At 48.8% G+C, this 12410-nt stretch overlaps 1 protein-coding gene across 1 annotated transcript in view; it reads right to left on the reverse strand.

Annotated features, from left to right (window-relative positions):
- The window catches only part of YY1 (YY1 transcription factor), a 29275-nt gene extending 17989 nt beyond the window's left edge, over positions 1 to 11286 (reverse strand). Inside the window, exon 1 of the mRNA XM_066388010.1 lies at positions 10609 to 11286. Coding sequence (XP_066244107.1) covers positions 10609 to 11278 — 670 coding nt within the window. The 5' untranslated portion in view covers positions 11279 to 11286. The remainder of the gene's footprint in view (positions 1 to 10608) is intronic.
- Between the last annotated feature and the right edge of the window lie 1124 nt (positions 11287 to 12410).

Here is a 12410-nt window from a genome sequence, read left to right on the forward strand (position 1 = left end):
TGGTGCCTACCTTATAAGGCTGACAAGATAACACATTAATGAGCAAAAACTCCTTTAGTCTACTTCCTCTTCCCCTCCCTCCTGGGTTTAAGGAGGACAGTAGGTCCTATGCTTAATGGGTTTTTTTTAAAGACTGTTGATCAGCCCAGGCTGGAGAGCTGTTAGTTGGAGCATTTCCCCAAAGCACAGAGGTAGCCGGTTTGATCCCCAGTCAGGCACATACAGTAACAAATCAATGTTTCTGTTTCTCTCTCCCTTCCTCTCTCACTAAAAATAAATGAATAAGGATTTTAAAAAAAGAAACAGAAAATTATGAATCATCTTCAGTTAGGTTCCACTTGAAGTCTTCGGCCACTCGAAGTGCACGAAACGTGGCACTAGACTGGCCAGGACCTGTGAGCACTGTCACAGTCCATGGTCCCTTTCAAATACAAAGCAGGCTATTTTAGAAGTCAGTCCTAAAGAAAAGCTTGATTTTCCTTGTAAGTTTTTCCCACCTTAGAATCAGTCAGCAAGTAGCATGGTTTCCTTTTTTATCTCGCTTGACAGGAAGTTCATTAGGGTTGACCCCAATGCTTCCTTTTTATTCTGTGATCCTTTATATTTCTTATCAATTTACATATTTACTTGCTTATTTATAGGCTGAAAGATTTTGTTCTTCCACATCTTCCATTTTTAGGCCATTACCTTTGGTCTGACCATTCTAGATGACTTTTCACAAGAATGACATTACTATTGCCATCACATGAACCACTGAAAGGGGGAGAAGTAAATATCTGACTTTCATCAGTAAATAGGCAAAAGTCAGCCATAGGTTGTTTACACTTTTCTTCATAATAGCAAGATCTTAAGTAGGGATACTGCCTGACCAGGTGGTGGTGCAGTGGATAGAGTATCAGACTAGGACGCAGTAGACACAGGTTCGAGACCCCAAGGTCGCCAGCTTGAGCGCGGGCTCATCTGGTTTGAGCAAGGCTCACCAGCTTGGACTCAAGGTCGCTGGCTCGATCAAGGGGTTACTCGGTCTGCTGAAGGCCCGTGGTCAAGGCACATATGAGAAAGCAATCAATGAACAACTAAGGTCTCACAACGAAAAACTAATGATTGATGCTTCTCATCTCTCTCCGTTCCTGTCTATCTGTCCCTGTCTATCCCTCTCTCTCTCTCTGTAAAAAAAAAAAAAAAAAAAAAAAAAATATATATATATATATATATATATATACACACACTTTTTTTTTTTTTTTTTTAATTTTCTGAAGCTGGAAACGGGGAGAGACAGTCAGACTCCCGCATGCGCCCAACCGGGATCCAACCGGGATCCACCCGGCACGCCCACCAGGGGCAATGCTCTGCCCACCAGGGGGTGATGCTCTGCCCCTCGGGGCGTCATTCTGTCACGACCAGAGCCACTCTAGCGCCTGGGGCAGAGGCAAAGGAGCCATCCCCAGCGCCCGGGCCATCTTTGCTCCAATGGAGCCTTGGCTGCGGGAGGGGAAGAAAGAGAGAGGAAGGAGGTGGGTGGGGGTGGAGAAGCAAATGGGCGCTTCTCCTATGTGCCCTGGCCGGGAATCGAACCCGGGTCCCCCGCACGCCAGGCCGACGCTCTATTGCTGAGCCAACCGGCCAGGGCCTGTATATTAATTTAAGTAGGGATACTACCACATCCTAAATACCTGATTTATGCAGAAACCAAGCCTCAGAAATACCAAGTAATATATCTAAAGAAGTGCAGCAAACTGCAGACCTCGGATTTGAATCTAGAACTGACTGAATTCCATGCTTTTTCTGAAAAGAGACTGCTTCTCCACTCCCCTCAACACTCTTTCCCCACCTCTGTAGTAACAGATGAGAAAGATATATTGGTCTATAGGCAGGATCATGCCTTATGCACAACTTCCACGCACTCAGTTAAGGAGCGAGAATCTTCTATGTGCCTAAGTGCTATCCTGAGTCTGCAGGGTTACAGCCCAGGCTTATACTCGAGAGCAGTTTTTCACCAGCGAGGCTGCGGTCTGCCAGAAATGTCGTGCAGGTCCACAAGTTACCACCCTGAAGCTGCTATGAAGATTACAGATCCAGTGATCTTAGTCAAATTTGCTTATTCTCGGGGTGATCTCTGCCTTAGCAGTCCCCCAAATAATTCTATTTTCACCAGTCCCCAGATGTAATAAGGTTGAAAGCACTGCTCTAGACGAAGGAGACAGAGGAGCAACAAGTTAAAAAAAAGGGCAAGACACTTTCAGACAGCGTTACCAAGACAAAACAGTTATGAAACAGAGCGACAGGGTGGGACGTGTGTGCTAATCTGAATGAACCAAGAAGGCCTCTTAGAGCTGAAACATGAAACACAAGGTGAAGCGCAGGGCTCAGAGCACTGGAAGAAGAGGGAAGAACAAATTCTGAGAAACCAGTGTGAGGAAAGCTGGAGCATAATGGGAGGGAGGGAAGGAGGGAAGAGAGATGGGGAAGACAAGCACGTGTGGCCTTGCAGGTTAGGGTCAAGAGTCTGAATTTTACTGAATACAATGGCATGTCTGTGGGGGGTGGGTATCTTAAAACTTATAAAGTTTACCATTTTAACCATTTTTAAACTTACAGCACAGTGACATTAAGCCAGGGAATGAAGTAATCTGATTCCAAAGTCTTGGAAAATTCAGAAAAGAATATATTATGTGTGTTTGAAATCAGGTCTGTATTCAAGCCTTGTTAAGAATCTATAAAAACATATTTTAATAAAGAAACCATATGTATACAAAAAAAAATCCATTCCAACCATTTAGATTATTTTAACATTTAACCATATCTGAGACCACTGTGTAAGACTAAAGTAAATGAATGATTATTAAGAATTTTACTCAAGCAAGTTCCCAATATTCACAGGGTTATGTTAAAATTAAAGAGATTTGCTTTGGAAAATGAAATACATTGTTTCCTACTGTCAGGGAGGAATTCAGAAAGAATTCCTTTGCTATAAAGGAACTGAAAATGCTTTTATGGATCCTTCTACTTCAAACAAGTCACTTGACAAAGACCTCAAGGTCAGAAGTTAAGATATACCAAGGTCAGATACTTTGGTGGTGCCCTCTAAAGAGGAAATTTAATGATGTTACTAATATGATTGCCAGAAACCACCAGGCTTGCTGTTATTGAAAATTACCGAGCTTAACAGAATGGGACCTAACAAAGACACTCAAGCACTAGGAAATGGTTCCTCTCCTATACAGTAATTAAAGCCCACCAAGATATAAATTTACATAACAGAGTCAACTAACTTCTAAATATTTTGCTAACAATAGCGAAATGTGTGTTATGTTCAACATTCGAGTTGTATTTAAGATGAGAAGTTTCAAAACTACAAGGTTTGAAAGTTTATCCCAGAATACTATAGAATACCATTCACTGGGTTAAATGCCCAGATCCTAAAGTCACCAAGTTTTCACTCTGCATACTCTTCCTGTGGGAAGCAATTAGAGTAGAGTTTATAAAATGGTCACCTAGGAGCCCTGGCCCGTTGGCTCAGTGGTAGAGCATTGGCCTGGCGTGCAGGAGTCCAAGGTTCAATACCTGGCCAGGGCACACAGGAGAGGCACCCATCTGCTTCTCCACCCCTCCCCTCTTCTTCCTCTCTGTCTCCCTCTTCTCTTGCAGCCGAGGCTCCACTGGAGCAAAGCTGGCCCGGGTGCTGAGGATGGCTCTGTGGCCTCCGCCTCAGGCGCCAGAATGGCTCTGGTTGCAAGAGAGCAACACCCCAGATGGGCAGAGCATCACCCTCTGGTGGGCATGCCGGGTGGATCCCGGTCGGGAGCATGCGGGAGTCTGTCTAACTGCCTCCCCGTTTCCAACTTCAGAAAAATACAAAAAATAAAAATAAAAAAAATAAAATGCAATAAAATGGTCACCTGGGAAGAACAGGTCAAGAGTTAGCAACAAAAAAACAGATTTTAGGAATTGTTCATTTTAATGACTGTTTTTGCTATGGGCAATTTCTTAGCCTTAAAACAAATTGACCTTGCCTGACCAGGCAGTGGCGCAGTGGATAGAGAGAGCATCGGACTGGGATGCGGCGGAGGACCCAGGTTTGAGACCCCAAGGTCACCAGCTTGAGCGTGGGCTCATCTGGTTTGAGCAAAGCTCACCAGCTTGGACCCAAGGTCGCTGGCTTGAGCAAGGGGTTACTCCATCTGCTGAAAGCCCACGGTCGAGGCACATATGAGAAAGCAATCAATGAACAACTAAGGTCTCAGAACGAGAAACTGATGATTGATGACTGTCTCCATAAAAAATAAATAGAATAAAACAAATTGACCTTACTAAACTGACTTCAAAAACAAAACAAACAGCCTGACCAGACGGTAGCACAGTGGATAGAGCGTTGGACTGGGATGTGGAGGACCCAGGTTCGAGACCCCGAGGTCACCAGCTTGAGCCTATGGTTGCTGGCTCAAGCAAGGGGTCACTCGCTCTGCTGTACACCCCCCCACCCCCATCAAGGCACATATGAGAAATCAATCAATGAACAACTAAGGAACCTAAACGAAGAATTGATGCTTCTCATCTCCCTCCCTTCCTGTCTGTCTGTCTGTCTGTCCCTCTCTCTGTCTCTGCCACAAAAACAAAAAACAAATAGGCCTTTTGTAAATATCTACCCAGGAGTCCGGCATACTTTAAAAAATTATTTCACTTATTCTCTTTCTAAAGTTTGAAATGCTAGGAGATAGGTCAGGAGTCCTCACCCTTTTTGATTCGGATTTTTCTTCTCCCAGAGGGAAAAGAAAAGGTTAACCACCTGGACTGGAGGAGAGTGGACAGCAAAGTTTTTATCGGTAAATCAGGCATCCACAGCTGCCCAGTCAGAAATCAGGATCTATGACTCAAGCTGCCTCACATAGGGGTTAATATGATTACTGCAGAGGATATTCTATGGCTTGGCTCCATGGCAATTTATGTTCTTGGAATTCCTCCCTAACGATTAATAGCAGTTAAAAAGAGAGAGAGAAAATGGGCCTGACCAGTGGTGGCACAGTGGATATTATCAACCTGGGATGCTGAGGTCCCAGGTCTGAAACCCCGAGGCTGCCAGCTTGTGCGCGGGATCATCAACATGATGTCAAGGTCATGGGCTTGAGCCCAAAGGTCACTGGCTCAGCATGAGCACCCCCCCCCTTTCAAGGCACACGAGAAGCCATCAATCAACAATTAAAAGTGATGCAACTACGAATTGATGCTTCTCATCATCTCTACCTCTCTGTCTCTTAAAAAAATAGATAAAAAGAGAGCAAAAGCTTGACCAGGTGGTGGCATGTGGCTAAAAGTGTCAGGCTGGCACAGAGAGAACCCAGGTTCGAAATCCCGAAGTCACCAGCTTGAGCAAAGGATCACAGACATGAATGACCCCATGGTCACTGGCTTGGCTGGAGCCCCTGGTCAAGGCACAAACCAGAAAGCAATCAATTAACACCTAAGGTGCCCCAATGAAGAATTGATGCTTCTCATCTCTCTCCCTTCCTGTCTGTCCCTATATGTTCCTGTTTCTCTTGCTAAAAAAAAGAAAAAATAAAGGAGAAAATGGGATTCCAAAGGGGTGCAAATGGTCACAACTAGTGATTTTTGGCACACCCAACTTTCTGAACATATAAAACAGAGAAAAAAATCAATACCATTTGACTTTCTTTCAATTTACTGATTCTAGTATCAAAAGTTTTTTGGTCTTAGGTGTTTTACTCAATCCAAGAAAAGCACTTCTACATCTGGTCTAACAGAAGATACATATATTAAAATGTCAACAGCCTTGGGTGAAGATCACACAACTGCTAACAACAGGAAAGGTCAAGATTTTAAGCCTTCTTCAACAACAAACAAACAAACAATCCAATAAAAAAATGGGAAGAGGACATGAACAGACACTTCTCCCAGGAAGAAATACAAATGGCCAACAGATATATGAAAAGATGCTCAGCTTCTTTAGTTATTAGAGAAATGCAAATCAAAACTGCAATGAGATACCACCTCACACCTGTTAGATTAGCTATTATTAACAAGACAGGTAATACAGCAAATGTTGGAGAGGCTGTGGAGAAAAAGGAACCCTCATACACTGTTGGTGGGAATGTAAAGTAGTACAACCATTATGGAAGAAAGTATGGTGGTTCCTCAAAAAACATAAAATAGAACTACCTTATGACCCAGCAATCCCTCTACTGGGTTACTGGGTATATACCCCAAAAACTCAGAAACATTGATACGTAAAAACACATGCAGCCCCATGTTCATTGCAGCATTGTTCAAAGTGGGCAGGACATGGAAACAACCTGACTGGATAAAGATGTGGCACATATACACTATGGAATACTACTCAGCCATAAGAAATGATGACATCGGATCATTTACAGCAAAATGGTGGGATCTTGATAACATTATACGAAGTGAAATAAGTAAATCAGAAAAAACCAGGTACTGCATTATTCCATTCGTAGGTGGGACATAAAAGTGAGACTGAGAGACATTGATAAGAGTGTGGTGGTTGGGGGGGGGGGGGAAGGGGGAGGGGTACAAAGAAAACTAGATAGAAGGTGACAGAGGACAGTCTGACTTTAGGTGATGGGTATGCAACATAATTGAACGACAAGATAACCTGGATATGTTATCTTTGAATATATGTATCCTGATTTATTGATGTCGCCCCATTAAAAAAATAAAATTATTTAAAAAAAAAAGATTTTAAGCCTTCTTAGGTTTCCCTCAAAACTAAATGTTTTAAATACTCAGCTTTTATCATTAGCTTCCCTACTATACCCAATGATTTGGTTTGGTTTATTTTATAAGCTCTGTAAAATAGGATGTCACTCCTATACACTAGTGATGAATAATATTGCACCCTAAATCTGGCAATATTGAAATATTCATTAATTATATGCCAGAAAAAAAACCAAACAAGGGCCTTGAAGGATAGATGAAGATATTAAAAATATAGTTGAACTGGGATTAAATACTGAAACATGTTCAGCCTCACCTGGGCCTTAAAATTCTTATCTGAAAAATGAGAAGGTCCTGGTATGTTATACAATGGAGCACTTTCCAGCCATGAAAAGGAAGCAAGTGCATTCTACAACATGGACGAGCCTTGAAAACAGACTAAGCCAAACAAGAAAGGATACATACGATACAATTCCACTTAAGTGAAATGTCCAGAACAGGCAAATCCAGAGAAACAGAAAGTGCTTTCACTGGCCTGAACTGTGGTGGCGCAGTGGATAAAGCATCGACTTGGAAATGCTGAGGTCGCCGGTTCAAAACCCTGGGCTTGCCTGGTCAAGGCACATATGGGAGTTGATGCTTCCAGCTCCTCCCCCCTTCTCTCTCTCTGTCTCTCCCTCTCCTCTCTAAAATGAATAAATTAAAAAAAAAATTTTTTTTTTAAAAGTGCTTTCAAGTGGCTGACAGGGGTGGGGAAGGAGATGGGGAATCACTGCTAAAAGTATGGCATTTCATTTTGGAATGATGAAAATGTTCTGGAATTAGTGTGAATATATTAGAAACTGCTGAACTACTCACACATGAATTATTTCAATTAAGAAAAAAGCAAAAAGCAGCTAAGGATTTTAGTTCTTTCAGATCTAAAACTCCACAGAACTACATTCCCTTGCTGCTCTTCCATTCAAACAAAAGACGCCAATCATACATACCGCTGTGACTCTGTGGGAAAGTAAAGGAAGATGCCATACATGCAAAGGAAACCTCTAAAATCCAGTTTGGTTTCCACAAACTTACTGGCCTCCCACTGTTTTATTGGGGGGGGGGGGTAAACCAGGAGGCACTAGTAAGTAACTAGAGCCCTGAGACTATAACCCTATATGTACAATTACTTTTATAAGGACTTCAGGTAACTAAGCTTGGGCTTGGCAAAACTGCCACCTCACAGCTCATTCTAACCTGAAAGAATGTTTGAATGAACCTACAGTGTAAATGAATCTCATACCATGATCAAATAAATAAGATCAAGTACATGAAAGTGGTGAGCAAATTGCCTATATACACAAATTTAGCTTAAAATTAAACTGCTCTCATTTCTTCACCTGTTATCAATCATCCCCTTATTTCAGGTTAAAGATGAAACGACAGTGCATTCAGAATTTGAACTATTTAGCTTCTCTTTGGTGGTAATTCCAAAACATAAGGGGGATAGTTTACCACAAAACATGTCTCAGGAAATAGGCCACATTATTTTATTGCCATCAGATATTTATAACCTCCTTTATGTTCTCTACTCTGTAACACACCAGACTAGTTCTTTTAAAAATGGGGGGGGGGGGGGCCTGACCAGGGGGTGGCACAGTGGATAGAGCATCAGACTGGGATGTAGAGGACCCAGGTTTGAGACCCCGAGGTTGCCAGCTTAAGTGCGGGCTCATCTGGTTTGAGCAAGGCTCACCAGCATGAGCTCAAGGTCACTACAGCAGGGGGTTACTCGGTCTGCTGTAGTCCCCCCACCACACACACCCCATCAGGCACATATGAGAAAGCGAACAATGAACAACTAAGGAACCACAAGAACTGATGTTTCTCATCTCTCTCCCTTCCTGCCTGTCTGTCCCTATCTATCCTTCTCTGACTCTGTCTTTGCCGCACAAAAAAATAAAAAAGTAATAAAAAAAGGGGGAGGGGAGACAATAACCCCAAACTGTGCAACCAGGTGAGCAGCCACTTGCATAGGGGAAGTAATGACTTCTAAATGCTGACTCAAGTGTAAACTAACCCCCATTAGTCAAGCTCCTGAGATTTTCGCTGGCCTGACTTGATTTGTATCACTTCGTCAAGTAAAGCCTCATTGCCACACTTCCAAGGTTTGGAAAGTGTGTTAGCAATTTGGTAAGATCAAATGCAGAACATGTAATATACCCTGGTTTTCTCTAAGTTACTATAAAACCAACATCATACAATGACAAAAAGTAAATTTAATTTTATGGGCTTACTGTAATTCTACCTAAGTATCTAATTTCAAATAGTTTACACTCATACCAACACCACCACCCCCTTACTCCATTCCTACTAGTGCAAAAACAAGGCTTTTAGTTGCAATTAGTGGGCAGTCATTCTGAACTACCAAAACATACAGAAGGTATCTTAGGTATCTTTTGACAATCATTCATTAAGTCCTAGTCAGGTTTCATTTTAACAGAGCTCTACTAAACTCAGAGCAACCCCCCCCCCACCACCACCAAATGCAGAGCGGCCCCTGTCAGCGCTTACAGTGGACATTTCTGCAGAAATTCGGATGTGACCCCCTTTGCTTAGTCCTGAGTCACAATTCCGTCCAAGTAGCTTTAGTTATCGCAGCTTGGGGCTTTCAGCAGATACAGCCAGACCAGTTTTCAGTTCAGACTTTCACAATGAATTTTAAAAATCCTTTAATACTCAAAGGTCACATTTTGAGACTTAATCCAGTTTTGAGAATTTATGTAGTGTTGAAGTAATAACAGAATAAAGGTTTTACAACTAAATTTAGTGTTAAATGTAACCATCAGTTACTAGGTTAACTACGTCAAGATCACTTTCAGTCTCACTACGCCAACAAGTTAACTACGTAGATTATGAATAAAAAAAATACGGACCAAAAAACCACACACACACACACAAAAACCCATCCAGCATGTAGATAGTTACCAATACCCTGGGTTTACTCATGTCTGATTTTTTCTTTTTTGGCCTTCGCTCAAAACAGAATGAGAATGGTAATAAAGAGGCTTTCAAGAATCTTTTTCACGAGTAATAGGAGAGTATCTCTTTCTATCAAGTAAAACGCGGCACAGACTACACTACTCGGCTTTATTTAGTGGTACAGCCATTCCTTGCAGAGACTGATAAAAAACAAACTTCCGAAACGTCAGGAGTAGGAACCGTCTTTCCGGGGCGCGCTGCGGGAGCGCAGGCTCGGCCCGCCCGGCCGCGGAGCGGTCACAGCCCTGCCGGCACCGAGCCCGCACACGCCAGCCCGACGCACCGCCCAAGTCCCGCCCCGCGAAGCGAGCGCGGCCGCGGGCGGGGCCCGGCCTGCGCGGTGCGTGGGAGCCAGGGCCCGGGCGCCCCCGCCCCCTCCCGAAGCGCCTCCAGGGAGCGGTGCAGGGTACGGAAAGGGGGTGGGGCGGCGAGGGTGAGCGACGCCCCCTAGAGGAAGGCCGAGGCAAGGCGGCAGAGGGAGGCCCGGCCCGGCCGGGCGCCCCGGCGCGAGCTCCGCGCGCGCCACCAACGCCCTCTCCGCGCTCCAAGCCCCCGACCCTCGCGGCGGGCCGGCCGGGGGGGAGGGGGGGCCGCGGACGAAGAGCCGACGCGCCTTCCGTTGGCCCCAGCGCGCCCCGCCCCGTCCGGGGAAACTACGCCATTGCGGCCTAGCGGGCGGCACCACTCCTTCGCCGCCATCTTTTCGGGCCGCGGCCTTGGCCACAGCCGCCGCCTGCCGCCCGCCGACCGCCGCCCCCGCCTCGGCCCGCCCGCCATCTTTTGGGGCCGCCATACTTGCCCTGCGAAGAAGATGGCGGCGCCCATCACACACATAAAACATGGCTTCCCTTCAAAACAAAAACATCCCGGGGGCCGGCGCGCGCCGCCGCTCACCTGAGGACCACATGGTGACCGAGAACTCGCCCTCCAGGGTCTTAATCTGCACCTGCTTCTGCTCCCACTTCTTGTTGCCCGCGTCCGCGCCGCCCGCCGCCCCGGCCCCGCCGCCGAGGTAGCCCTTCTTGCCGCTCTTCTTGCCGCCGCCCTTCTTGACGCGGCCGCCGCCCGACGACGACGAGCCGCCGCCGCTCTTGCCGGCCGCCGCCACGGTGACCAGCGTCTGCTCGATGTAGTCGTCGTCGCCGCCGGCCGGCGCGGGCACCGGGATGAGGATCTGGTCCTCGAAGCCGTCCTCGGCTCGCAGCCCGTCCGAGTCGTCGCCGCCCACCACCTCCTCGCGCGTCTGCACCAGGATCACCTCCTGGTGGTGGTGCACCTGGGTCGGGTCGTCGGTGACGAGCGGCTGCAGCGCGATCATGGGCGGGTGGTGGTGGTGGTGGTGATGGTGGTGGTGGTGGCCCGCGTGCCCGTGACCGCCCCCGCCGCTGTGGTCCCCGCCGCCGCCGTCCTCATCGTCGTCCTCCTCCTCCTCTTCCTCGCCCACCACCGTGGTCTCGATGGTTTCCACCGGGATGGTCTCCACCTCGATCTCGTGCAGCTCCACGATCTCGGCCGGCATCTCCGAGCCGTCCGTGGCGATGTACAGGGTGTCGCCCGAGGCCATGGCTAAGGGCTCCGCCGCCACGGCCGCGGCGGCCTCGGCTCCGGGGCTGCGGGCGAGGAGGCGGCCGGCCGTGGGGAAGGAAGGCAGAGGGAGGAAGGCAGCGGGCGGGCGGGGGGAGAGGGGGCGGGCGGGGGGGGGGAAGGGGCGGGCGCGGCGGCGGCGGCGGCGGGTTCCCCGCCTCCTCGCCTCGGTGCGCCCCGCGCTCGCTCGGCCGCTGCTCGCCCCGGCGCCCCGCCTCGCCTCGGCCTCCTACTCTGGCCGCGCCTCCTCCCGCCCTCCGGGCCGGCTCTCCGCTTCCCCCTTCCTCCTGCGCCTCCGCCTCCTGCCACACAAATACCAACTCCTCACCCCGAGCCCAGATCTCGCCGCCGCCACCGCCGCTGCCGCCGCCACACTCCGCTCGGGCTCAGCCTCGCGAGACTTCCGCGCTGGCCCGCCCCGCCCCGCCTCGCTCTCACTCGCCCGCTTGCTCTCTCGCTCCTCCTCCTCTGCCAATCGGTCCGCCGGTTCGCCACCGCGGCCCCGCCCACTCCCCTGGGCTCCGCCCAGATTGGGGCAGGCTGGACGGCCCCCGCGCGCGCTGGCTGGCCCGCGGTGCGTGACGTCAGTGCGCCGCCGCCGCTAGTCTCGCGGCTTCCGCCCTCCGCGATGCAACAGCAGCGAAAGCCGTCGCCCCGGGCCCGGACTGCACTCGGGATCGGGGCGTTGCTGCTGCCGCCGCCTTCTCCGGACTTGGTGAGCGGTGCGTGCGGCCCCGGGCACCGCAGGGGAGGGCGGGACAACCGAGCACCGGGGCCGGGGACCTCGCAGGGGAGCGGGCGGCGCGCGCGGGGGCGGTCCCGAAGCCCCAATAAAGTCTGTTGTGATGAGAAACGCTTGAGTCTCCTTTTTCTCTGGCGGTGGCGTTGGCTCTTGGCGCCTGGCTTCGGACGGGCGATGGCGGCGGGTGAGTGAGGAGGTCTCGGCTAACAAAGGCGCGTGGGCAGCGGAGGAAAATGTCCGCCGCTTTCGCCTCGCCCGCTGGGCCCGGGGCGGAACGTAGGTTGGCCGCGCGGGGCGGGCGGGGGAAGTGGCGCGCGGAGCCCCCAGGTCCACCGTTGGCAGTGTGTCCGTTATCCTTTTGTGGCCCGCG

Source organism: Saccopteryx leptura, chromosome 6 (assembly GCF_036850995.1).
Source record: "Saccopteryx leptura isolate mSacLep1 chromosome 6, mSacLep1_pri_phased_curated, whole genome shotgun sequence".
Taxonomy (NCBI): domain Eukaryota; kingdom Metazoa; phylum Chordata; class Mammalia; order Chiroptera; family Emballonuridae; genus Saccopteryx; species Saccopteryx leptura.